Raw genomic sequence first — 26,792 nt, forward strand, 5'->3', positions numbered from 1 at the left:
GTGACATGCAGGTATTAAGTCAGAAGTATGTTCCTAGGAATTAGGGACCAAATTAGGTGGGACTGGATTCTGTGGCCCGTAGACCATAGTGCAACTCTCCTGGCTTTGGTCTCCCCTTCCTCAAGGCGATTCGGACTGAAATCCACACTCACTGGGCTTCCTTTTCCCCTCTAAGTCTGACCTCCGAGCTGACCGCTTCACCACTGCGGAGCCGTGTCTTGGCCACTGTGCTGCTGAGGGCTGCTGTTGGGGGCTTTTTCCCTGTGCTTGTCAGTAGCCGCTGGTGCTGGTGGCGGCGGTCTTTCTGGAATGGTGGGCGGAGTCAGGCAGTGCCGGCTGAGGTTCGTTTTAGGGCCCTGTGGGAAGAGCACATCCAACACAGCTGTTCTCTGTTTGCAGATGAACTGAGGAAGTGTAGCTGGCCAGGGGTTCCCAGGGAGGTTCGACCTGTAACCTGGAGACTCCTGTCGGTGAGTTCTACCCACTGTGTAGAGAAGCGTGAGCCTCACACAGCCCTTCTTACCTGCTGAGGTTAGTCTGGACACATTCATCTTACTGCATAGACTCCTCCGGTCCCACTGGGTACGGCAGATCTGTGGGACTGTTGTCTTTTTCCTGTGCGTGGATAAACGCACTCTCGCAAGCTTATTCACACACGTATAGAAGAGCACAGCTTTTCCTGTAGTCACAATCTCACGTTCTCAACACCAGGGAGAAAGAGTGTAGTGAGCTGGGAATCCCAGCACGTGTTTGGGCCAGCTCCCATGTTCCCTGGAGTTCCCTGCTCTTCCAGCAGGGATAACCAGAGCAGTGGAGAGCTGCTCTGTAGTTGTGGGGCTGAGAAGTGGGCCTCCCGCAGAAGCCTGCACTAGCCCCGCTTTTACTAAGGACAGAGCACTGGGCCAGCCCCTGGGGTAGGGACGCTAGGATTTCCTGAGCTGGTCACATTCGCTCATTCATTAGTCAGGAATGGTTAAGGGCCTGCTGTTTGCCAGGCGTGGTGCCAGCTGCTGTGTGGATATGAGGACATGAATAAAACACTGTCCCTGCTCTCCAGGCACTGGCCGGGGGATGTAGGACCTAAATGTCCTCGAGAGGAAGGGCCACTCCCCTGAGTTCTGCCCCCTCCCGCAGCCGTGTTACCACTGCCTGGGCCACCTCCAGGAGGGGCAGATGCTGTGAAGAGGAGGTTTGGTGAGAACAGAAGGGGAGCAGGAGATGCAAGAATGGAGAGTGGGGTCTAGACCGGGGTGAGGAGGGAAGTTGGCCCGGAGCTTTGGCGAGGCGGGAGGCCGCTGCTAGGAGCTCTGTGTCTGTGGGTTGTCACTGCTGTGTCACAGATTCTGTTCAGCTTCCTTAGCTGGGAATTCTGACTGTTACCATGAAAAAGGTTATGTGACTGGCACAGACGTCCACGGCACGCTACCAAGGTGCGTCACAGAGGGGGCCGTATTGCTGGGATTCTCAGACCTGTTACCTTGCACACATACAGCCCTCAGAGGCCCCAACTTGGGTCCAGTTCCCTCCTGTTGACCTACATCCATTGCTCAGCTGAGCCAACTCCGGGAGCTCTTGAGTACTCGCCAGCAGAATGTGCTGCACACGTGGCGCGGGGCCATGGGGTAACTAACCCTGGGAAGGCTGGCCTTGCTTCATCTGCCCACATGCGGGGCTCGTTGAAGGAGGAGAGGGCAAGCACTGGGTGGCCAGACCCAGGAAGGGAGGACTCTTGTCCTCTTGGCAGTTGTCCTTTCATTCCTTCGACAGTTTCCAAGCCACTCCTCAGGCTAAGATAAAAAATTAAAGATTCATGCAACCAGTGTGTGTCTCCATCTGACCAGCAGTCCTGTCTGTAGGGCTATCTCCCCGCAAACACCGAGAGGAGGAAGTTGACCCTGCAGCGCAAGCGGGAGGAATATTTTGGCTTCATTGAGCAGTATTATGACTCTCGAAATGAGGAACATCACCAGGATACCTACCGACAGGTACAGTCATCAACTTTTTTGGTTACTAGTCATAATTTTCAGTGTGTCTCCTAGGAGTACTGTTGGAGTGTGGGATTTCCAAGTCTACAGGCTCTGGTGTGTTCATTAGGAATTAAGTTTATTCCCAGAACTGCTTCCCCTCTTTCTAATGAGTAGCTCTGATTTTAGCCATTTTGAATAGATTTTTTTGGCGGGGGGGCATTAATCACTGGCAGTGCTTCTCAAACTTTATTGTGCATGCAAATCACCTAGGACCTTGATTAAAAACCCACCCAAGGATCATGTTAAAACACAGATTCTGATTCACTGGGTCTAGGATGAGACCTTCACTTTGAACAAACTCTCAGATGCTGCCAAGGCTGTTGGTCCTCAGATCGCAAATAGTAAGGGTTTTGGAGCACAGAGTGAAAGATGAGCTCGCTCAGTAGTCCAGGCCCTCTGGACTGTGTGACATCAGTATGTCCTTCTGGCAGCGGCAGCGCCCTCTCAGGCCCCTGTCTGTCAGTCTGTCTATAGGACTAGCTCAGCAGGGAGTGCTCCGTCACCCTCATAGTGGTCCCCACAGCCTGCCAAAAGAGAAGGGAAGGAAAGGGGGTGGGGGGAAGGCCGGTGCTGGCAACTGTCCTCAGCAAGCCTCAGGAACTGAAGCAGCCTCTGTTGCCACTGACACAGTCCTTGGGGTCGTTAGACTGGGTGCAGAGAAATCCTGAAGCAGAAATCGACCATAGTGACTTCTTTGGTGATAGAAGTGAGGACACGCAGTGCCAGTTACTGAAGGCCAGCTTCCTCGGGTTCCCTGTCCTGGCTTATTAGCACAGCCATCAGAGCCCTTCCAGTCCTTGGCGACTGTTGATGAGTAAGATTCTGAAGGAGAGGTCCCCATTTCGATCACACCTGTTGAGTATGTGCCAGCCCAGAGTGAAACAGACTCCAGAGCACCAGGAAAAAGAGGCTGATCCTCTTAGGTTGTGAAGCCTATTGCTAGTTGATATAAGCTGTTGCTGTCATGGGAATGTATTCCAGATGGACAGGTGGGCTTCACTAGACTTTTTTTGGTGTGTCTGTCAGTGCTTTCTCAATATAAAGTGTGGTCTCACTCTTACTCACTCGATTCCCTGTTCCGAAGAAAATAACTTCTCAAAAGAACAAATCGGCATTTGTGTTTTTAGACCTGACTTCTCTTTTTCAGATTCACATTGACATTCCAAGGACGAATCCACTCATTCCGTTGTTCCAGCAGCCACTAGTACAGGAGGTGAGGGAAGCACTTAATGTTCTGGGCCCTTCTCCCCCTTTAGTGCCTTGTGTTCAGATATGGAGCTGTGGTGCTTGCAGGGCACGTTCTTGGGCTGTCTCGCCGGCTCTTCTTAACAAACCCAGGGGCCAGGTGGAACTTTGGGAAGTGGAGGGACTTACCCAGAGTCTTACAGCTCCCTGGTAACAGAATGAGACTTGAGCTCGCACATTAGAATTCCTAGCCCTGTGTTTGCTCTACTTTATCAGGCAGGGGTGGCATGGGTCTTTATTGTGGTAAGTATACATAACATGAAAGGTGCCATTTTAACCATTTTCAAGGGCACAGTTTTGATGCCATTAAGTACATTCACACTTGGACAACCATCACCACCACCCATCATGAGGACTTCTTTCCATCTTCCCAACCTGAAACTCTACACCTATTAAACAGTAATTCTTCATTCCCCAGCGACCACCATCCTATGTTCTGTCTCTGTGAATTTGAATATTTCAGGGACTTCAAATAAATAGGATCATATAATGTTTGTCCTTGTGTTACGGGCTTATTTCACTTGGCATAATATCTTCAAGGTTCATCTGCATTGTAGCATGTGTCAGAATTTCCTTCCTTTTAAAAGTGAATAATATTCCTTGTGTGTGTACAAGACATGTCGTTAATCCATTCGTCCATCCATAGACAGTTAGATTGCTTCCCCCTTTTGGGTATTGTGAATCATGCTGCTATGAACATGCGTGTCCACACACCTGTTTGAGTGCCTGGTTTAAATCCTTTTGGGTGTTTGAAATCCGTTCGGGAAGTTGAATTAGTAGTGGTATCGGAAGACCTAACAGATTAGTGAAGCACATGGAAGGTCTCATTGGGACTATTATTTTTTGACCCAAGCAGTAATTATAACTTCCTTGAGATTAGGGATTTCCTTAACAGCTTCGCAGTAGCTAGGACACTGGGTGTAAGTGCTCTCTGAAATGAACTCTGTTTTCACTTACCCTCATATAGAGAGGGATGGTGATAATATGGCTCAAGATAATAGTCTCTTTGACTTTAGGTTATATTCATAATTTTACTGGTGGGACCCCTCATGACTTACCAATAGCATAAAGAAGATTTTGAAGGTGACACCATTATGTTACCTCCAGATTCAGCTCAGGGGAAGCTAAAAAGCTACTGAGGATCCTTAATTGTCTTCCATCGTTCCCCACAGCTGAGCCTGGCTTATTCCACACTTTTATTTATTTATTTATTTATTTATTTTCATTCCACTTAATTTGGAGATGTTCAGCTACTTCTCTTTTACCTGTGCGTACTTACTGTAAACTTGGAGACAGGGAAAGTAGTTTGTTTAAAATACTCTTCCTAGTAGTGGAACATGAATATGAAGACGAAAACTCAAAGTATATTCTTTCCATTTTTTCTTGAATCATCTTTCCATCTAGCAGGCTATAGTCAAAGAGTATGACTTAATTCTTGAAATGCCAGCCAAGGAGCAGAGAACTAGTACTGAATATTGAAAGACTTGCTTTGCATATCTGAAAGATACTTGAGAATTGACTATAGCAAGTCAGAATTACCCACACGAGTACAAGAGGTACACGAAAAACCTTTAGGGATTATCCTCTTTCCTCCTCTCTGCAAGGCAAGATTATCCCGGGCTGTCTGTCTGTAATGAAGATTCCCTGGTCTCCCTGGTAACCAGGCCTGGTGCTCTTCAGTTCCCTTGTCTTCAGCATTTTCACTTCTATGTGTCTGCGCTGTCCCATCCTTACTGGAGAGGGATTCTCACACGTCTCCTGTCTGTGAACCGCTAGCTTCCATGTACTTGGCCACTGTTAAAACCAGTCAGTTGGGATTTGTGTATTCACAAGGAACTGAGTAGAAGCCCTGGTGAGTCCTTCAGACCTAACAGAGATGCCCGGGCAGACAAAGGCCACAGGGCAGGACCTCCTTTAGATCTTCCTGAACGTGGTGGGTCCAGTTTGAACTTCTGTTTCAAGGAAGGAAGGAAAGAATTTAAAAGGGCCTCCATTGGCATGTTGGGCCTCACACAGATGAGGATGCCACACCCTTCCCTGGGCCCCAGAGAGCCAGTGGGCAAGTCTAGTGGAGGCAGAGAGGCCAGCTCGGTTCCAGGCAGGGCTTGGTTCTCACTGCCTGTAAGGGCAGGAGTGTTGACAGTGGGTGTGTTTCTCAGCTCCCTCTGCCAGCTGGAAGGCAGATGCAACATGGGGGCTGGGAAACGGCCTTTACTGTGTCTCCAGATTCTCCACTTCTCTCCTACCCTGGCTCACCAACTCTAAAACCGTACAAGCATTTCCTTGCTGTTGTTCTCCCTGGGGGAGAGGGAGGTTCTCCCTTGCACCTAAACTCAGAGAAGGCCCTCTGCAGTCTGCCCCCAGAGCCCATGTGCTGTGGAGACCCACTTATCTCTCTTGCCCCCTGCTTGCAACCACTGTCAGCTCTGCCATCCCTCTCCTGTGGCTCCCAGAGACATGAGGCAGCCCAGTCAGAGCCAGTGTAAAGAATGTATTGAACTGGGGAGTTGTAGTCACCAGGATGAAGTCAGGAGACAAGTAGCATCAGAGAAGACAGGGTAGGGGACACTGAGAGGGCCTAATGAAGGCAGAGGGAGTGTAGCTGAAGGGGGCAGGGCCAGACTCTGAAAAGGGACCTGAAAGATTTTTTTTTTTCTCCCCACTGTAGGTTCTGGTCTCCTGTGGCTAATATTCTTATCCCCAGCAGCTTTCCCATGGAGGCCCAGGCTGATTTCTCTGTTTGCCAAGTTCCCAGCTGTAGGATTAGGTTATTTGACTTCCTGTCCCCAGTGAATGTCTGGGTTGCATCCTGATACACGAAGTGACTTCCAGCATTAAAGGTCTGTCACTGGCTCCTGGCTGCACTCTAGAAGTACATCTAGGCCTACATTTCTTTCCATCTCAGTGGGGAGAAAGGAGCTTGTGGTGGAGAGGGTGTTTCCTCTCCACATCCTGTGATAATAAAAAAAAGATTTGGAAAAGGTATTAGTACTTAGATGTTCTACCATCTTGCTTCTGGATATGGAGAGCCAGTGGTTATGGGAGTGTGGTGGCCTGGTTAGTCCATGCATGGCAGATCTTCTCCTCAGTCCTTTGTGTCATTGTCCTGCCTTTTCTCACTTGTAGATCACAGTGACTGCCTACTGCAAAGAGAAATAAAGGGCAAGAACGTTCCACCCCTGCTTAAAAACAGCCAGCTTCTTACAGACTTCCTGCATTTTTGTATACTTGGTTTGTCCCACAGTAGTTCTAGAATTTAATAAAAATTTGGGCTCATCCCTGAGGTACATTGTGAGGTAGGTAACTTCAGGGAGAGAGTGTATCCCTATGATTTAACAGTCATGTCTTCTTTCTCATTTTCCTAGATCTTCGAAAGAATTTTGTTTATTTGGGCCATCCGACACCCTGCCAGTGGGTATGTCCAGGGAATTAATGACCTGGTCACTCCGTTCTTTGTCGTCTTCCTCTCAGAATATGTGGGTAAGAAGCATGAGTACCAAGTTGAATGAACTATTGCTCTTTCTGATCTGCAGTGTGTTTCTTTTGCCCAAGAGTGCAGCCAGGAGGCATGTCTTGCCAAAAAGAGATCATGGCCCTCGAGTACACTGCTAAACATATTTTGACAGCAGTAAGCAGCCTAGAATTCATTTCTCTCTTGAGATGGCCACAGATCTCACCCAAAGGACCTGCTTTGTCACAGAAGGGCCAAATGGATACCTTTATGTTCTGCCATACACAGATGGTTCAGTGCTTTATTTGAGGCCATTTTGGGATTGTTTTGAACTTGTCTCAAACACAGGCCCTCCTTCACGAAAGCTGAATTTTTAGAGTGTACATGAGGTTTTCACACTTGAGTTCACATACTGTATCTTAGCAGCGGCATGTGGCCACGTAGGGGAGGAAAGCTGGGGGCACCAGAATCCAGCTCACATTGGAGGTAGCAGAAGGGGCCTAGGAGAGCCCCTGGACCTCTATTTCCCTCCTCCTCCTTCTCCTCTTGCCCCATTAGGTGTTCGTCACTTTGGATAAAATGAGTAGATATTATGCGGGCGATTAGGTTTTCTTATACCTCCAGCCTCCTTCTCCAGCCAGGCCTGAATTAGGTGGAGTCTTGAAAGGGGTGAAGGATCCTCCCCTTCTCCTTTTGGTTTCCTCTACTGCTTGTGCTTAGAGACTCACCGGAAAACCCATCTGTCATGTTGGTTCTCTCAGCAAGTTAAGGGGGAGCTCTTGGGGGAATCAGAACATTGGAGGCAGCCTCAGAACACCATTGTGTCATCCCCTCATTTCACCAATGGGTCATGAGATGCCATGCCTCCTTATTGGTGGCAGAGCGAGGACTAGATAGGCTCTGGAGGCAGTGGGTTATTGTGGGTTTTGGAGGAAGCCAGTGCTGGAGGGCAGGGGGCTAATGAGAAGTAGACCAGAGTAGAGCCCCATGGAAGGTGAAGAAGTAAAAATGTCTCACTTGATCCAACTCGCTCCTTGTTTTCTGATGGGCCTCAGCGGATGGTGTTTTGGTCTTTTATGAATGAGGCACTCTGAAAAGTAAGGCAACTGAATGACACCATCTCTTGTCCCCTTCAGTGGCAGCAGCCACGGCAGACCTGGGAGTTAGGTCACCCTTGCTCACTCGACCAGGGGATCCTAAGCAAAAGAAAGACGAGTTAAAATGTACCTACCAAAAGCATATAAATAAAGCTTTTGCTAGAGGCCTTTTCATTTTTCCTTCACATTAATAGGTCAGCTTTCAGAGGCAGCTTATTTCTGCACGTTTAACTTTATTAAGAGTGGTGCAGCTGATCAGTCGGGATTTGGGGGTTGCTTCTTGCAATAACACTTTTCTGAAATAGTATTAAAGGATGAGCCTAGGAAGGTATTAAGCCATTCGCTAACGGACATTTGAAGTGTAGATGCTGGCATGAAATCCTGGTAACAGTGTCAAGCCAGTTCCAAATAATCCGCAGCAGCTGCAGTTCTAATTGGATATTTAATTATCCCGTTAGCTGCCACTTAACACTTTGTACCAAATTTTCCTCTTCTTCCTGTAGGCACAATGCTGTTGGTTCCACCGATCACCCTGCTTTTCTTTGATAGATGTGACTGCATTCTGATCTTAGTACTTGTCAGCCCGCCTGCTGACCTATGGTCTTTATGCATGGGCTTCTCCGCCCTTCCTTGGGGCCAGTCTTGGCAACGCTCCACCCAGTTTCACTTCTGCGACAGACTTCAGAAGGGTCTTAGTACCTCCTCCTAGACTGAGGAAGGTGGGGTCCATCCATTTTTTTTTTTTTTTAAATAAAAACTTTAAATAGGTTAAATTTCAGACATTTGTAAAGGTAGAAAAATATCATACCACTAATCTCCATATCTCACCTGGCTTCACCAGCCAGTCTTGTTCCATCCCTCCTTCTGTCCATTTCCACCCTTTCCTCTTTGTGAATTATTTGGAAGCAATGTCAGATATCATATTGTCTCATCCACAAATATTTCCGTATGTACTTCTAGAAGACAGTGATTAAAGAAACGCACAGCCATAATGCCCTATTACAGCTAAAAAGTTATAATAGCTTCTTGGTATAATCTAATATACAGTAAGCATTCGTATTTTTCTGATTCTCATAAATATGTTTAATAATTTGTTTGAATTGGGTCCACACGTTCTAATTGGTTGGTGTGTCTCTTAAATCTCTCTCTTAGCCCATCAGTTCCCATCCCTCTCTTCTCCCCTTAGGAGTCTGTAGCTTTCGCCCTTGTTTTTCCAATTTTCAGCCTGGGGCTTTGCCATGCCAACCAGTAACACCCTGGTTCTTAAGCACTTTACTGTTTTGCAAAGCACTTTGACATACTGTATTTCATTCAGTAGGCCCCAATATCTCTTTAAGGTAGGTGTATCAACTCACTTTACAAGTGAGAAATCCAAGGCTCAGAGATTTAATGAGCTTTCCAGATTCATACCCAGGTCTTTTGACCTTAATACGTGTCCTCTTTATATGATTTAGTGGTATTTTGACTTAATTCCCATTCTTCTAATGGCTCCTTCTGCTCCATTCTGTGCCCCAAAGAGGACAGTACATTTCTTACTGCCCTTTGCCTTTAAAAAAAAATGTGGTAGAAGTACATGCTCATTAAAAAAATCAGAACGGGGCCCTGGGTGGCTCAGTCAGTGAAGTGTCTGTCTTTGGCTCCGGTCATGGTCCGGGGGTCCTGGGATTGAGTCCCGCATTGGGCTCCCTGCTCAGCGAGGATCCTGCTTCTCCCTCTGCCTGAGGCTCCCCCTTCTTTCTCTCTCTCAGACAAATAAAATCTTAAAAAAAAAACAAAAAACATTTTCTCTGAAAGAGAGTCCCAGGAGTGAAACTGGTAGTCCTTCCTAAAAGCATGCCAAACAGTGCTACTAAATCACATTCCAGAGACATTTGTACTCCAACCACTAATGTGTGGGTGCACTGTTCTTCACATCCTTAGCAAAACTAGATACCTAAATCTAATTCTGTTTCACCAGTCTGGCAAATTATCCGTGGTCTGTGTTTTAGTTTTTGTTCCACTTGCTCTCCTCCAGTGAGGGGTGCACAGTAGCATTTGTTTCTTTGCAATCTGTTCAAATTCTTTACCATTTTTCTCTATTGGATTGCTGGTCTTGTTGTTTTGTAAGAACCTTTTGTAAATTAGATATAGTCATCCTTTATTTGGTATGTGTGAAAAATACTAGGTCCCACCACATGATATTGCTAAAATTCAGCCGTTTTTACCCCTACTCCCCCAAAATGGGAATTTTATATGGCTCAACCTAATATTATTTTTCTCCAGGACCATCACTTGTCTTTTAACTTTGTTTATTGTGTCTCCTTATGTAGAATTTCCTAATTTTATGTAATCAAATCTGCCCATTCAGCAGGTGTTAATGAGCTCCTGTTATGGGCCCCGGGAGAGAGACCAAGCCAACAAGCGAGGCCCGGCCCTTTAGTGGAGGGGCTGGCAAACGACTAGTAAATCAGCACTCAAAAACTGTCGGTTTTGAGATTCAGTATCTTGCTTAGAAAGTCTTTCCTTGGGGTGCCTGGGTGGCTCAGTGGGTTAAAGCCTCTGCCTTCGGCTCAGGTCATGATCCCAGGGTCCTGGGATCAAGCCCAGAGTTGGGCTCTGCTCAGCAGGGAGCCTGCTTCCCTTCCTCTCTCTCTGCCTGCCTCTCTTCCTAATTGTGGTCTCTGTCTGTCAAATAAATAAAATCTTTAAAAAAAAAAAAAAAAAGAAAGTCTTTCCTTCCCCACCCCAGTATTACGAAAATGTGCTCCCGTGTTTTCTTCTCTTCTCTTGTGGGCTTGTTTTTACATTTAGCTTTTAAAATTTCATTATTAATTTGCTTTCCCGTGTGGTGAGGGTTGAGATTAAAGTTCCTGTGCAACCCAGTGGTTCATTATTTCAGCACAGTTTATAAATAACCATCCTTTCTTTGCTGCTATGACAGGCCTCTTCATAATATAATACTAATTCCTTTATTTACACAGCTCTACTTCTTTATTCTGTTCCATTTATCTCCATTTCTATGCAAGCAGCACACAGCTTGGGGTTTTGAGATTTATAGTGTGTTTTTGTCATTATTCCAGGGCCCTTTCATCATCCTTTTTAAAAACTTATCATGGCTCTTCTTCCATATGAACTTTATGTATCCACCTTTTTCTTTTTTTAAATTTATATTTAAATTTATTAAATTTATAATTATATTTATAATTAAATTTATATTTAATATTAGTTTCAGGTGCACAATATAATGTTTCAACACTTCCACATGTCACCTTGTGCTCATGACAGGTGCCCTGCTCAATCTCCATCACCTGTTTCATCCATCCTCCGCAACCCCGTCCCCTCTGATCACCATCAGTTTGTTCTCTACAGTTAAGAGTCTGTTTCTTGGTCTGCCCCCTTTCTCTCTTTGCTTGTTTGTTTCGTTTGTTCTTAAATTCCACATGAACAAAATCATATGGTATCAGTCTTTCTCTGACTGACTGATTTCGCTTAGCGTAATACCCTCTAGCTCCATCCTTGTCATTGTAAATGGCAAGGTTTCATTCCTTCTTATGGCTGAGTAATATTCCATCGTGTGTATACATACACATCATCTTCTTTATCCATTCGTCTATTGGTGGACACTTGGGTTGCTTTCATATCTTGGCTATTGTAAGTAATGCTGCTGTAAACATAGGGGTGCATGTATGCTTTTTAATTTCTGTTTTTGTATTCTTTGGGTAAATATCCAGTAGTGTTATTCCTGGATCACTGGGGAGTTCTACTTTTAATTTTTCAAGGAATCTCCATCGTGTTTTCCATGGTGGCTGCACCAGTTTGCATTTCCACCAGCAGTGCAAGAGGGTTCCTTTCTCCCCACATCCTCACCAACACCTGTTGTTTCTTGTGTTGTTGGTTTTAGCCATTCTGACAGGTGTGAGGTGATATCTCATTGTGGTTTTGATTTGCATTTTCCTGGTGGTGCGTGATGTTGCCTTTTTCATGTGTCTGTTGGCCACCTGTGTGTCTTCTTTGGAGAAATGTCTGTTTATGTCTTCTGCCTACCACATGAACTTTAGAATCAACTTGCCAAATTCAAGAAGTAGGAACCTTTTAGAATTTTTATTGGAGTTACAATAAACTTACAAGTTAAGTTTTGTGGGCTTTTAAAAATTGTAGCATCTTTATTGAGATGTAATTCATATACCGTATAATTCACCCACTGAAATGTATAGTTGAGTAGTTTTTAGTATATAGAGTTGTGTAAGCATCACCACAATCAATTTAGAACATTTTCATCAACCCTCCAAAGAAGCCCTGAATCCTTTAGTCATCACTCCCAAGCTTCCCATTCCCTCTACCCCTAAGCAATTGCTAATCTTTGTCTCTATGGGTTTGCCTTTTCTTGACATTTCATATAAATGGAATCTTACAGTATGTGGTCTTTTGTGCCTGGCTTCTTTCACTTACCAACCACATTTTTGAGATTCATTCATGTTGTAGTCTCTGTCAGTACTTCCTTCCCTTTGATGGTCATATTCCATTGCATGGATATACCACATTTTATGTATGTATTCATTAGTTGAGGTTTATAAATTAAGTTTTAAAGAAGTAAGGCATTCAGACTTCTCTTCAGCCTCAAGATCTTTCTTGAACAGAGATGCAACATTGTTTGTTGCCTTCAGGAAAAATTCTTGGGTCACCTAGCTGGCTCAGTCAGTAGAGTGTATGATTCTTGATCTCAGGGTCATGAGTTCAACCCCATGTTGGGCATAGAGTTTATGTTAAAAAAATAAAAGGAGACTAATTCTCCTGTCTGGGTAATAATGCTGCTTTTCTTCCCTTCTCTAACGGTGTCATGTCCTAATAAGGAGCTGCTGTAAAGGCTCTTACTGTGACACTCTCTAAGCAGGGGACCTCAGATATCTTCTGCCTGTGGGATAAGCCAGACTGTTGCCCTGTCATCCTGGGCAGGTCCCACCAGGTAGCCTTCCCCCACTGCCCCATCTCCCTGAACTGTAGCATGGAGGATCTGCTCTATCAGAGCTTCTCCTGTATCTCTCCCTGATCTGCTTGGTCCCACCACTGTCACTTCTGTTAATTAGCACCTGGCCTTATTTTGTGGTGTGTCATGTTTGTTGTGAAAGTAACTCCCTCTGAGTTGACAGAGAAGTTGTCTCTTGCTAGCCTGGCCCCCAGGCAGCTTCTTTATCTGCTGAAACCACCTGCCCATGGGGAGGTGGGTCCCCTACGGATAAGGCAGCAGCGTGGTCACACTGGGCCCAGGGTGATTGTGCTAAAGGAGACACTGGGCCTGTGACCCCCAAGCCTGCAGAGGACCTCCAGATGACTCTCATCTATGAGAACTTTCGGGCTCAGATGATATTACTGATCTGGCTATGAACATAGTGGTCCAGTATAACCGATAGTGTGGCCATCATCAAAATAAATGGCTAAATGGCAACTCTTCAAGGGATACATATGAAGCAATCCTGCAGAAGAGCAGAGTTCGTGATCTTGTTTTCAAAAACAGAGTGGTGTCTGCTGGTTTCTGTCAGTAAAAAATGAAACAGTATTAAATCACTTTCCCTTGTCTCTTCTGTAGGAAGCGGTATAGTGGGATTTCCATTTCAAGTTTTACTTGAATCATGTGTTTTCAGAAGCATCATAGCCATGGAGCCCCCAGAAGGGAAGTCTTTCCCAAACCTCTGACTTTTGAGTCCAGTTTCCTGCGTGACATTTCCACTTGGATATGTTGTAAAAGATCAGTTAGGGCTAGCGTGGCTACGTGTGACCAGGAACCCCAAATAATAGTATCTTTAGAAGATAGAAAAGCGTATTTCTCTCATATGGAAAGTTGAGAGGTCAGTAGTCCAGGGCTTGTGTGCTGCCCTAAGATATCAGGGACCCAGGCTCTTTTGTCTTATTGTGCTACCATTTTCATTCAGCCTCTGGTTTCTTTCTTGCAATCCAGTATAGCTGCATGTGCTCCAGCCATCACGTCTGTATTCCATCTAGTATGGAGGAAGAAAGGAAGAAAGGCATACTCATTCCATTTAAGGACACTTCCCAAGGTTGTATATGTGCTTGGGTTTGGATCTCTTCGGTCTGCACTGAGTCATATGGCCATAGCTAGCAGCAAATGAGGCTGGAAACCGGGGTGGCCAGTACCCTTCACCAAGAAGTAGAGGGGAATAATTATTTGTGGACAGCCTGCAATTTCTGCTACCCTGAGGCTCCTCAGCCTCCATGTTTCACCAACTCCTTTTCTCCCCACACCCGGCCATGCTTTTCTCTTAATAGGCAACATTTCCTGAATCCTGAGTCAGAAATGGTAAGAACTGGGCATGAGTTTCAACCTTCTATATCCAACGAGTCACAAAGCTATGATGATTTTAAGTTCTCAGTGTTTCCTGAGTCTGCTTCCCTCTCCATTCTCCTGTGACTGCCCTGGATGCTGAAATGACCAAGCGTGTTTTCCCTGCTCCGGTTTTCTCTCTTATACACCGTTCAAACACAAACTTGTCCATGCAGCTCCTCTGCGTAAGCCCTTTGGTAACACCCTGTCACATACAGATTCAAGCAGCCAGGTTAGCTAGCTCACGCAAGGCCCTGTGGGATCTGTTCCTTTCCCACCCCTTCAACTCAGCTGTCCCAAATTGACACGTATAATCTAAAGCCTGTCCTGCACCCTTTCCTTCTTCTCCCCTGGGCGAATCCTCATGCATCCTTTACAAAAGGAAGCCAGCCCTTGCCCTCGCCTTGCCTGCATCACAACAGTAGTGCTCCTTCCATAACACTGTATGTTTCTTTTGTAGCCCTTCACCACGCTGGTTATGGTTTGTGTTGTCTTCCTGCTCTCTGCCACCAGATTGTAGGATTCTCTGATACCAAAGACTACTTTAAATATCTTATATTCCCAGTGCTTTTAGTCTGATGTCCAAAACGGGCCTTCCATACATGTCTAGATGAATGACAGAATGAAAATGTCACTGTAACTTTGTAAGACTTTCGGGGATTAGTATGGCTTTGCTGAGGCTGGCCACCAGAGGGCAGTGAAGTACAATATTTCGATGCTTTGCTGAGTTAGCCAGAAGTTTTCTCTCTTCTAAGAGATGGATAGCAAGTATTCATTGAGCATCTATACTGGGCACTGGGGATATGACCATAAGTAAATCAAGTAGACAAAAATCAGTGGCTTTTACTTCTAGGTGTTTATTCAATGAAAGTTTCCAAAAGACTGTACAGTTTCCTAAAGACCGCAACTTTTTTCGTATAGACAAAAATTGGAATCAACCCAAATAATCTGGAACAGGAAAATTTCAATGGATTCGTACTCAGCAATAAAAAGAATGAACTATCAATAAACACAGTGTGGAAGAAACTATCCCCAAATCACTGTTGAACAAAAGTCAGATACCAAAAAATTATACATTGTGTGATTCCATTTTTTTAAAAGTTTTTGTTTTATTTACTTATTTTTCAGAGAGAGAGAGAGAGAGAACAAGCACAAAGCGGGGCAGCATCAGGCAGAAGGAGAAGCAGACTCCCCACTGAGCAAGGAGCCCGATGTGGGACTTGATCCCAACACCCTGGGATCATGATCATAAGTCAAAGACAGACGTCTGACCAACTAAGCCACCCAGGCATCCCTGTGTGATTCCATTTTTTAAAAATGGAGTTCAGAAATAATCCATGGCAATAGAAATCAAAGCAGTGGTTGACTGGCTAGAGACTGGGAAGGGGCATGAGGAAATTTCTGGGATGCTGGAAATGTTCTCTATTTGGACTGAGGTGTCTCTTACACAGATGTATATATGGGTCAGAACAGACTGGGGGGGCACCTGAGTGGCTTAGTCGGTTAAGTGTCTGACTCTTGATTTCCTCTCAGGTCGTGATCTCAGGGTCACATCGGGCTCTGTGCTGAGCATGGAGTCTCCTTGAGATTCTCTCTTTCCCTCTGCCCCTTTCCCCAACCCTGCTTGTACACATGATCCCTCTCTCTTCCAAAAAATAAAAGGGGACTGTGCACTTATGTGTAGTCTACTGTATGCAAATTATACATAAAAAGAAATTGCTTCATAGAACCTGACTTCTGATGAGCAGAAACAGATAATGAATAAAATCACAGGTAGTTTTTGGTAGATTGTGACGAGTGATATGGAGAAAAATAAAGCAGGGGTGATGCCCTGTTGGCAAGAGTGGCGACAGGAGCAGATTTCAAACAAGGCAGTGAGCCAGGGTCACACTGAGGAGAGGACAGTGGCGCTAAGTCCTGAAAGAGGTGAGGGGTGAGACATGCAGTTACTTTTTGATAGTACTCAGATTTTCAGAGAAAAGGAGTTGTTGGTTAGAACTCCCCCCGACCTCACATACTCAGCGATCATGGACTCTGCCACCATGTCTTGGTCCCTGGCTCTTGGGGTTGTACTCCAGCTCGTGCTCTCTGTTCCCAGGAGGCTTCCTTCTCTTCCTCATCTCCTACTCTGTGTGTGATACCCACCCTGCCCATCCTGTTCCTCCCTGTCTTGTGAGGTATGGAGGCCAAGGATGAAACTGGACAGACCTCTGTAGTAATGATGGGTTTTCATTATGGGCTTAAAGGACATTCTTTGTTTGCTTTTTAAAATATAAACTTTATATTGAAGAATAATATACTTTTTAAAAAGCACATATCTCAGGGCACCTGGATGGCTCAGTCGGTTAAGCATCTGCCTTCAGTGCAGGTCATGATCTTAGGGTCCTGGGATCGAGTCCCACATTGGGCTCCTTGCCCAGTGGGGAGCCTGCCTCTCCCTCTCCTTGCCTGCCGCTCTCTCTGCTTGTGCTCTCTCTCTCTATGTGTCAAATAAATAAATAAAATCTTTAAAAAAATAAATGAAAAGCACGTATCTCCTACATGCACAGCTCAATATATTTCCTCTGAATAGCCAGCACCTGTATCAAGACATGGAACATTTCTAGCACTGCTGAAGTCCTCCCCCCGGCCCCCCACCGCCATGTTTCCTTCTGGACCCTCCTCCCTCAGAGGTGACTACTTCACTGACATCTAACACCCCGCTTAGTTTTGCCTGTTTCTAAACTTTCTATAAATTAAATCATATAGTAACAATATTCCATTTTCTATCATAATGCTGTTGGTTTGGAGGGAATTGGGGAGTGTGGTTGTTGCGGAAGTTGTTAGCACTCCCCTTATTTAGATGCTTTCCTCAAGATGCTTCCTGGCCTCATCTTCATAGATAAAGTAAGTAATCTTGTAAGTGTCAGTGGGAGGCTCTTCCCAGCGACACACATCTCTTGGGGCAGCCCCACCAGAGGGTTGAGCTGAACCACTTTCAGCTGACACTTGAGAGTGCTGTGTGCATGTGCTGGGATGTCCAGGGCTGGATGGCCTGTCTCGCAGGAGGGAAGTTCTCCAAGCTTATCATCTGGGGGACTTTCAGACCCCGCCTGATCTCCCCCTGGCAGTGAGCTAAGTGGCATGTGCGTGCCTGCCTGCTGGCTCTGTCTCTTTGGCATCTGATCCAGAATAAGGGAGAAACTGTAACCGAGGACAAGTTTTGAGAGCTAACATATGCAAGATGTTTAAGCCTCGATGAAAAGCCTCTGAGCAGCTGACAGTGGGGGCCCTGGACTCCTTAGAGCCTGTTCACATCCACGGTGTCTTGGTGCCACGCCGCCTATCTCTGTGGGTGGTCTCTGGACAGGTCCTAGAAGAGGAAGTGTGTGCTGGACTTGGCCCTTCTTTTGCCCCTTTAACCTGAATACTCCTGTGGTCTGTTTTTATACAATATGGGGTCCAACAGCGTGTGCCGAGGGGCTGAGTTAACCAGCAGTCATGAATGTTTGCTAAATAAAAGTAAGAGTAATACAGGAACCTGAGGAAAATGGAGAAAATGTGGCAATATGTTAGTTTTTAAGAATAATTTTAACCAGGGTATCATGACACATGTATACTGAGGCTGCTCCCCAGCCGGGGTCACATATCAGTCTGAGTCAGTCCTTACCTTGTAGTCACCTCACTGACTGATAGGCACAGTGTCAGGAAGGGCTCCCTGGTCAGCCCTGAGACAGCATGCTTCCTCTTTCACAGTCTGTAACACGATCCTCATGGAACAGAACCACCTCCCTGCATGTGTCTGCTCTGTAGGAGCCTCAGAAGTCTTTCCCCTGACCTTCTCCTTGGAGGAGACCAACTCTCTTCACTCTTCTTCTCTTTCAGGTAGTTTGACCTTCCACGGATTAGCCGGGAGCCCTTACACCCTCTCTATACGAGGGTTTTCGGTGGCGTCCTCATCCCACTGCTGCCATCATATACTTACCTGAAAATGCTAGATGAACAGTGCTCAATAGTACATTTTAAAAAATTTATCTATTAGGGAGAGAAATCACAAGCCATGGGGAGGAGCAGAGGCAGAAGGAGAAGCAGACTCCCCACTGAGCAGGGAACCCGATGTGGGGCTCGATCCCAGGACCCCAAGACCCAGCCCGAGCCAAAGGCAGACAGACGCTTAACTGACTGAGCCACTAGGCTCCCCAATAATACATTTATATAGCACTTAAAAATGATTACATGCAGGTGATCAGATGAATTCCTTGACACTTTCCTTAAAGTGGCATTTTCCTGGATGAGATATTTAAGTTCTTATTTTATGAGGTTCTTTAGATGTATGGCCCTGATTTTATTTTTTTCCTTTTATCAGTTTACTTTTGTGTCCTGAAAACATTACATAAGGTATTCTTATGTGTCTAGTCTTAAAAAAATAAAGATAGGAATCAGGTAAACCAGAGGCTTCGGGACACAGGCTGCAGTCTGATGCCTCGAACCTTCTCCTGTCTGCCGGTCGGGCTGAATCTTTCTGACCCAGCAGATCACAAAATCTAGAAATTGCCCTACAATCACAGATGGTTCCTAGGAAGTGCCTAGAGCAGCAAAGAGACAAGTTACTCTTGTCAGTTTAAGCACAACCAGTTCTTCCCAGAGCTGTCGGGGAGTATTTGAGGCATATATAAGGCTGATTTCAGGCCCAGGACATGGAGTTCTCAGGAAAATAAACACTCGACTGAAGTCACCACTCAAGTACATTATATCCGCTAATAAATGGGCATGTTCTCGTCAAGCCCGGAGTGGGCAATTTGATTCTTATAAAGGGCTTTTGGGCTTCCTCTTTTTGGATGCTTTGCCTTTTAAAATAGCCATAAAATATCCTTAAAATCTCATTGCCTCCAGTCTGGGTCTTGGCTGTTGCTTGCTTTGTAATGACAACCAAAGACGCTGCCCTCATTCGAGACTGCCTTGCTGGCATGGTTTCCCATTCCAGCTTCAATTATATGTTGAATTTTCTCAAGTGGAATGTTTAATGATCCTTCTGAACAGACTGTTTATGCTGAATGGAGCTCTTCAGAGAGCATTTGGGCCTCCCTTTCTCGGCTGCTTTTTGCCGGTGCACTCAGCTCACAGTTTTTGACTGAATGTGTGAATTTTATCCTCCCAGCAGGCAGAACACTAGAACTAAACTGTCCTCCCACTCCCCGAAAGGCTGCTGAACTCACTGTCTGTGAAAGCCAAGGGCTGATGGGCAAGCCAGGCATCAGGGCACCACACGGGGAGACAGGAGCCCTCCAAATCAGCAACTTGTCTCTTGGTTCCTTTGCTCCCTGGACAGCTCAAGGTTTGGAATTGGTAGAGTTACTGAGAGCGGCATCTTACCGACTTAAGACTTCACGTTGTTAGATTTTCCTCCTTTACGCCAATTGGTGGAGATGGAAAGCTTTGAAAATTTACTTATTTTTTAAGGTACGTGTTGGGATTAGATTAGGTTTGGCTGCAAATAACAGAGATCCAAAATAACAGGGGCTTAAAAAGAGATAGAAGATGATTTGTTCCTTGTTTAATGACAGTGACACTAGCTAACATTTAGACAACGCTGCTTTTGTGCCAGGTTCGGTTGTCAGCACCTTTGTGTATTAACTTACCAGTGGGATGTTACCACCTTAGCAGAGGAGGCATTGAGCACTAAAGTCAAGTCCTTTGCCTGAAGCCCCATACCTAGTGAGTGACAGCCAGGGTCTGAGTCTGGCCCCAGAGTCTATACTCAGCCCCATACTGTTGTGCCTGACAAAAAACCCACAGGCTGCCAGGGCTGGTCCTTGTTCTCAGGGACCCAGGCTCTTTCTTCCTCGTTGCCCTTCCCAGTTTTTTGTTTTATTTTTATTTTTATTTTTCCACTGCAGTGTTCCAGAATTCTAGAGTGCCCAAGTTGGAAAAGATTCCTCAAATTCTTACAGAGTGCTGGATGTTCATTTGGGGAATGTGTGTGGGAGTAGCAGGAGGGGTTTTTGTCTGGAGCCTTTCTTGTGGATTTCACAGTTTTCTTATAACCTCTTCTCTCATAAAGAGGGGGCTGCTGCTTAGGACGGTGGGTTGGAGCAACCACAGTCACTCAAGGAAACAGCACTGTCTTCACACACTGCTGACCCGGCCCTGGAGAGTGGGCTGGCGGAACTTGTGGGTCAGGCTTGTCTGTGGTAGTGGGAGTTGGAGGTGCCCAGGAGTCCATCCCTGGGGTGGGGATGGGGTGGATATGTAAAGTGGTGGAGGCATGTGTGGAACGAGGAACCTCGGGTACGCACAGCACCATGGGAGCATCTCAGAAATATAATACGGAAGCAAAGAGAAAAAGGAAGATTCTGAACTGGGACTTAGAGCTCAGTGGTATTTATCTAAATTCATAGTATGTATGTGGCACACAGTAAGTGTTGAAGTTAGGGGAGAAAGATATTTCTTGGAAGGTTTTTGTTTTTAATGTGATTTCTCTAGTGGACCTTTATATATTATCTGAAGTCTTAGTTTCTGCAAGCTTAGTGTTAGTTTACAAAATCTTTATTGGTGATAAAAGGCAGGTGTAGTCAATTGTAGTGAACCCCTTTTTCCTAAAATAATGTGCATTTTTTTTCCTGACTGTAAAAATTATGCTTATTGTAGAAATTTTGAAAAGTCTAGTAAAGCTTAAAGAAAATAAAAATCTTTTATCCCTACTACCTAGGGAATAAACACTGTAAGCTTTGTGATGTATGTTGTCTTTCCTCTATGCTTATATAAGCACACATAAATATTGTATGTACAGTAGTTGAGAGTATACCATAAATAATTTTGTATCTTGCTCTTTTCCCTTAAAACTGTGACTTTCCTGTGTCATTACAAATTCTAAATAAACTTCACCTAAAAGAAATTGTATTGTACCTACTATGTGCTAGGAGCCACTGTTAGCACTCGGCATGGATTAACTGTGGCCGCACTTTGAATCAGACTTTTAGGTTGTTTCTAGCATTATAGCTTTTCTCACAAAGCAGCCCACCCTCCCCAGAAGGGTTTTTCTAGCCCCTGATGTCCATTAAAAAGTGCTGTTTATACAGGATGAAAATCCGAGAATTGTTACACATTGTCCCAAGGGGGTTCAGTCGTAGGTCTTAGTAATAATTCTCGTAAATGAAAAGGGCTAGATTCTGAATACATTTTGTCAGATGCCTGTGTCTCTGCAGCACCAGGGACTGCAGTGAATGTCCTGTTTTCAAAATAAGGCTCTAGGTTTAAGGAGAAAAGCTGCTTTTGTCACAGAACTCAAGCCTGAGCATTTTCACGTGTGGCCTTGGCTGGGCACACAGGACCTGTGGGTTAAGGTGGCCCATCGTGGCAGGCAAAAGAGCCTTTCTTAGTACTTCTACTTCTGTGGCAGAAAGGGAACCTCCCATGGCCTTTTCCTTCTTCAGGGTTCTAGAAGACTCTTGATGTCCCCACTTAGATCTCTGACCAGAGAGACTACCTCTCACTACCGTTAGTATGGGGTTTCCATGAGAAGCTAATAGATGCTCTTCTTTACAAGAGGTCCCATGGCTAAGGAAGCCTGGAAGTGTTGGATAAATAGGTTTAAACCAATTTACTTAATGTAGAATTTGTTATAACTCCTCACGTCCTTCTGTATGCTATGATCTTTGGGAATCTACACGATGAAGATATGTGAAACACCATTTCTCAACCATATTCGTCCGTGGAACCCCCTTGTTTTGGAGTATCCTATCGTTTTGATATTTTATGGAATCCCGTTAAAGAACTACCAACTTGGTGAAATTAAATCCCAGAAGTCCCCACAGATTTGGGCCATCTGCTGTCATGCACTCATCTTCACTTCTGAGTGGTGTGACAGTAGGTCTGCCTTGTCAGAATATGGAGATTCGGTCTTTGAAATGAACCACGGGGGCCATATGGTTCCCAGCTTTCTCACTATATATACAAGTGTGAGTATGCCAGACAGCTTACTGAATTTCTGAAATCAAAGAATTTTTCCAGACCATCTCCAAGGGTCTGGGTATAGCTCATTGAACATGAGGCCTGAAATGCCTTTTTCTAAAACTGAATGAACAAAATCAGAAGAGAAAAGTATGTTGGACCCAGTGGGACTGGTGTGAGAAGTGGCCTGTTCCATGCTGTAATGAGCTTCTCAAGAACTTTCCTGGAACATGCTTGCCCACCTGACCAGGGGAGGAGGAGGGCAGGCCCTTGTTCCTGGGCATCAGGTTAGCCTAGTTCTCCCTTGGGCTTAAGGACACCGTTGAAGATACTAGACTCTGTCTTTCCCCATTGTTTAGAGAAGACCTCTGGACTTTCTTCACCTTTTGTTTTACAGAAGAAGATGTGGAGAACTTTGATGTGACCAACTTGTCTCAGGACATGCTTCGAAGCATTGAAGCTGACAGCTTTTGGTGCATGAGCAAGCTGCTAGATGGGATCCAGGTGAGCCGGATCTGCCCTTGTAGGTGACCTGGGTCCAGGGGCTCCCACAAGCCTTCAAGTACCTTCTTACCCTTCTGTAGCAGGCAGGGTCGCCATCCAGGATGGCTCTTCCTGCTTTCGGTCTACCCATCTTCACCTCTTTTTTAGCTTTACAGCTTTCAAAAAGGCAGTGGCCTAGCATCCCCTGGAGTCTGAGGAAGTCTCTGTGTTCCCCTGGCTTTGTCCTCAGAGTGTGCCACTCCTTTCCACTCTACACCCTGAGCCAGGTGGTGTGCCCCATATTACGAGGCTCTGTCAGGTTCTCCCCACACCCTGCTGTTCTGTCGATTCCTTTGTTCCTCAGAACACTGGTAGCAGCTTTGGAAAAACCGCCTGTGCTTTTCAAACGTGTTTCAATGAACTTGAGAATGGTAGCACGCTTTGGAGTCGCTATTCATCCTGGCCTCTCTATCATTTGCAGGATAACTATACCTTTGCACAACCAGGGATCCAGAAGAAGGTCAAGGCGCTAGAAGAGCTTGTCAGCCGGATTGATGGTAGGTTGGGGAAGGGGGAACTCTCTGGCAGTAGCACAGTATGATTCTGACACAAGCCAGTGGTGCCGGGGGCCTCTCCTCAGCCCCCTACCTTGCCACGAGCCTCCCCAACTCTGCTGTTGGCGGCACTGCATTCTTCTGCATCTTGGTGGGAAGGGGGAGGGAAAAACTTGCTGGCACCTCAAGTTCTTTCTCCTCTGTTTTTTGTCACCAGGTTTGTCAATTCTCTTTCAGCATCTTCCTTCACATTCACCTTTTTTCCTCCCCCTTTCCCCCGCTTAACCAACCCCCTCTTTTTTTTTTTTCCCCCAAATTCACCCTTACTTCTCCATTTCCCTAGCCACAGCTCTGGTCCAGCATGCCTGGATTTCTATAGCTTCCTTCTAGAAGAACTTGCCTCCACATTCTTTCCTCTTCCAAACCTTCTGCCACACAGTTTCATTGTTCAAAAGCACTGTCCTGGTCCTGTCTCTCCCTTGCTTGGAAGCCTCCTGTGGCTCCCCATTGCTTTCATTTAACAGCAAGCCTGTAGTCCAACCTTGTCCTTGACATGGTGACATCACTTAGGACTCCCAGGCCTGCTGCATGGTCTTTAAGTCTGGCAGATATCTCGGCAGGCCTTTTCCACAGCTCCCCATGACCCGTTTGAGCTGAGTGGGGAGCAGGGAGGGAGACATAGCTCTTTCTAAAGTAGGGTGTCTTTGAGGAGCAGGAGCCTCACAGTAATTCCTTGGCTCTGACATGGGATCACATACTCTAGAGCTAAAAGGCAACTTGGGAAGTCATGATGAAATTGAGACCCAACAAGAGACCTCAGAATTAAGTTTCATAAAGATAGCCTAGAACCTCACATCGAGATCTTCTGCTAAGTGGGCTCTATAGCACCAGCCAAGTGGTAAAGCTTTTTTAGGATTCCACCAGATACTACACAACTAAGAAATGTCATTCCTGGCTTTTTATCATGGATTTTGTGCTTCACCAGAGCAATGTCCCCCATCCCCAACCCCATCATAAACTGTATATCTTTCTGTCTTCCCCAGCTTCTCTTTTCCCGAAAACCTTCCCCGATTTGTTCCAGTTTCCTTTTATGACTTAGGATCTCAGTCTTCCTGTCTTGTTTGCTGATTTGCAGTTATTTCCAACACATTGTCTATAGGATGTTTTTTCCTCTTTGTTTCATTGCCCCTGACCCAGCTGTTAGCCCCAGTGCAGGGCCCATATCCAGCTCTCCTGCATCCCTCCTCCCAGGTTGCAGAGGGCCGAGGTTGCAGTTTCTGCCACCGTCTGCCGTCTCCTTGTTTTTTTCTGCCCTCTCAAATATCTGATCAGTAAAGGCATAGTACTTGAGGATATGGGATTTATAAATGTTATGTCTTTATTGTTTCACTGAGTTATAGAAGTAATACGCATTAGAAAAATTAAAACAATTTGGAAAAACACAAAATAAAAAATAAACATCCTCCCCCTTCCTTAAATTCTATTCCCCAGAAATAACCGCTGTTATTAGTTATTCTTTCAAAAAATTATATTATGTATTTACCACATGCCAGGTGCTGTTGTAAGCACTTTGGTTTTCTCATTTTGTCCTCCCCCAAGCCTTCAGAGGTATAAATGATTATCAGCATTTTATAGATTAGGAAACCAAGAAGGATAATAATTTTTTTTTTTTTTTTAATGCTGTTGAGCACTGTTGAAAGGGCTGTCATGAGAACAGGGATCGGTTGGTTTGGGGTTGTTCTAGTGCGCCGCACAGACACGGAGGGTGGGAGTCAGGAGGATCTAGTTTCTACTGAACACAGCGAAGCACCTGCTGGTGAATCACTTAATACATCAATGGGAGAGGTTGCCCTTGAGGGAGCCAGTGAACGTCTTTCTCTGGCAGTGTTTAAGTACCCGCTGGCTGCCATCTGTAGGGCTGCTGAGGAGGAAGTCAAGGTGACCCCCACAGTTCTTTTCCATTCTGGCCTCTCCTCTCAGGAGTTATTAGGGTCAAGCAGCCAAGTGGACCTCACAGCTGCCGCTTTCTGGTGAGAGCAGGCCTGTGAGGGAAGAGAGGTACCCAGAACATGGGTGTTGAAATGGTCTCGCTGTGTGTGGGGCTGCGCTAACCAGGCAGCATGGCTGTGAGATGGTGGGAGCAAACATAAGGGATGGTTCGATGTCATTCTGGCCCCTCCGTGCCTGGTGCCCCCAGGAGGAGCAGGGAGAGAGACTGCCTTTGTGTTGTGACCCTCTCAGGGTCCAGTCCTCTCGGCTGAGCCCTTCGGGCCAATGATGCTTGCTGTTTCAGAGCAGGTACATAATCACTTCAGGAGGTACGAGGTCGAATACCTACAGTTTGCCTTCCGCTGGATGAACAACCTGCTCATGCGGGAGCTTCCCCTTCGCTGCACCATCCGCCTGTGGGACACGTACCAGGTATGAAGGGGCCCCAACCTGCTCCGTGCCGGGCTGTGCCCGGAGCGCCCCACTCCCCACCCTGCTGGCGTGTCCTCCTCGGGAGTTCTCCCACCACCTCCTTCTGTGTCTGCCTCAGTCTCGTGGGCAGGGCCGCTGCAGGATCTGCTTGGGCCTCTGTGTGTGTCCAGACATGAAAGGAGTGCTGGGCTGCAGCAGGATCGAAACCAAGAGGCCCAGAGCCGGCCCCTTATCAGGGCTTGGAGACCTAACTCTTCTTTCCCTTCCCAGTCTGAACCAGAAGGGTTCTCCCACTTCCATCTCTACGTGTGTGCAGCCTTCTTAATCAAGTGGAGAAAAGAGATCTTGGATGAGGAGGACTTCCAGGTGAGTGGCCACGAGCCCAGCCTGGGCCAGGATGAGCATCAGAGCGGAAGTTACCCCGTCCATGGGGCTGCACAGATAGACGGGGCCACGGCAGGTACATGGCTGGGAAGAGAGAAGCAGACAGGCTGCTCAGAAGAGTCTGCTGCCCTGGTGGGCAGAATGACCAAGTCAGTGGGCCCCAGAGTTCTTCAGTGTGGGAAGGGTCTTAGAGGGCCAGAAACGCTGCAGAGCATGTAGACAGGATGTTTCATTTATTCATTGACAAGCATTTGCTGAATGCCTGCTGTGTGCTAGGCACTACTGAATGCATAGGATGTACTGGGAAGTAAGTCAGAGATCTCTCTTCCCACAGAGCTTATATGCTAGCTGGGAAGAGACTTAACAATAAACAAGAACATAGTAAATTAAACAAATTGTTAAGTGATTTTTTTATTTTTGTTTTTTTGAAGTAGAGCAGGATAAAGAGATTATTAGGTGGTAGACAGTTTACAGTTTCAAAACAAGTAGGGTAGGCTCACTGAGAAGGTGACGTTTGAGCCAAGGCTCGGGGATGGTGAAAGAGTGAGTCATGGACATCTGGGGCGAGAGTGTCCAGGCAGAGGGAACAGCCAGCACAAAGGCCTGAAGGCAGCAGTGTGCCTGGCTACTTATCGAATCACAGTGGTGGCCAGTGTGGCCTGGAGCACAGGGGTCCAGATAAAGAAGAGGAAAAGGTGAAGCCAGAGAAGTCACAAGGGACCCAGATCACAGAGGACTTCAGAGCCGCTATAAAGTTGGGCTTTTACTCTGAGTGGACGGAGAGCCCTAAAAAGGCCTTAAGCAGGGAGGGACAGGATCTGACTTAAATCTGACACAGGTGGGAGCAGGGAGATCCCAGGACCCTGGGATCATGACCTGAGCTGA

General features: G+C 46.0%; 1 protein-coding gene across 3 annotated transcripts in view; it reads left to right on the forward strand.

Moving 5' to 3' along the window:
* The window catches only part of TBC1D22B (TBC1 domain family member 22B), a 73,932-nt gene that overhangs the window by 28,229 nt on the left and 18,911 nt on the right, over positions 1–26,792 (forward strand). For 2 of the 3 annotated variants that reach the window (XR_004285003.1, XM_032339782.1), the window contains exons 5-12: positions 400–470; positions 1,857–1,985; positions 3,175–3,240; positions 6,638–6,752; positions 22,463–22,569; positions 23,030–23,105; positions 25,396–25,523; positions 25,794–25,889. Coding sequence is in view for 2 of the 3 variants with exons in the window: in XM_032339782.1 (XP_032195673.1) it covers positions 400–470; positions 1,857–1,985; positions 3,175–3,240; positions 6,638–6,752; positions 22,463–22,569; positions 23,030–23,105; positions 25,396–25,523; positions 25,794–25,889 (788 nt within the window). In the remaining variant the exon portion in view is untranslated. The remainder of the gene's footprint in view (positions 1–399; positions 471–1,856; positions 1,986–3,174; positions 3,241–6,637; positions 6,753–22,462; positions 22,570–23,029; positions 23,106–25,395; positions 25,524–25,793; positions 25,890–26,792) is intronic. The other variant, XM_032339784.1, reaches the window with a different exon arrangement.

This window comes from Mustela erminea, chromosome 4, assembly GCF_009829155.1.
Source record: "Mustela erminea isolate mMusErm1 chromosome 4, mMusErm1.Pri, whole genome shotgun sequence".
Taxonomy (NCBI): Eukaryota; Metazoa; Chordata; class Mammalia; order Carnivora; family Mustelidae; genus Mustela; species Mustela erminea.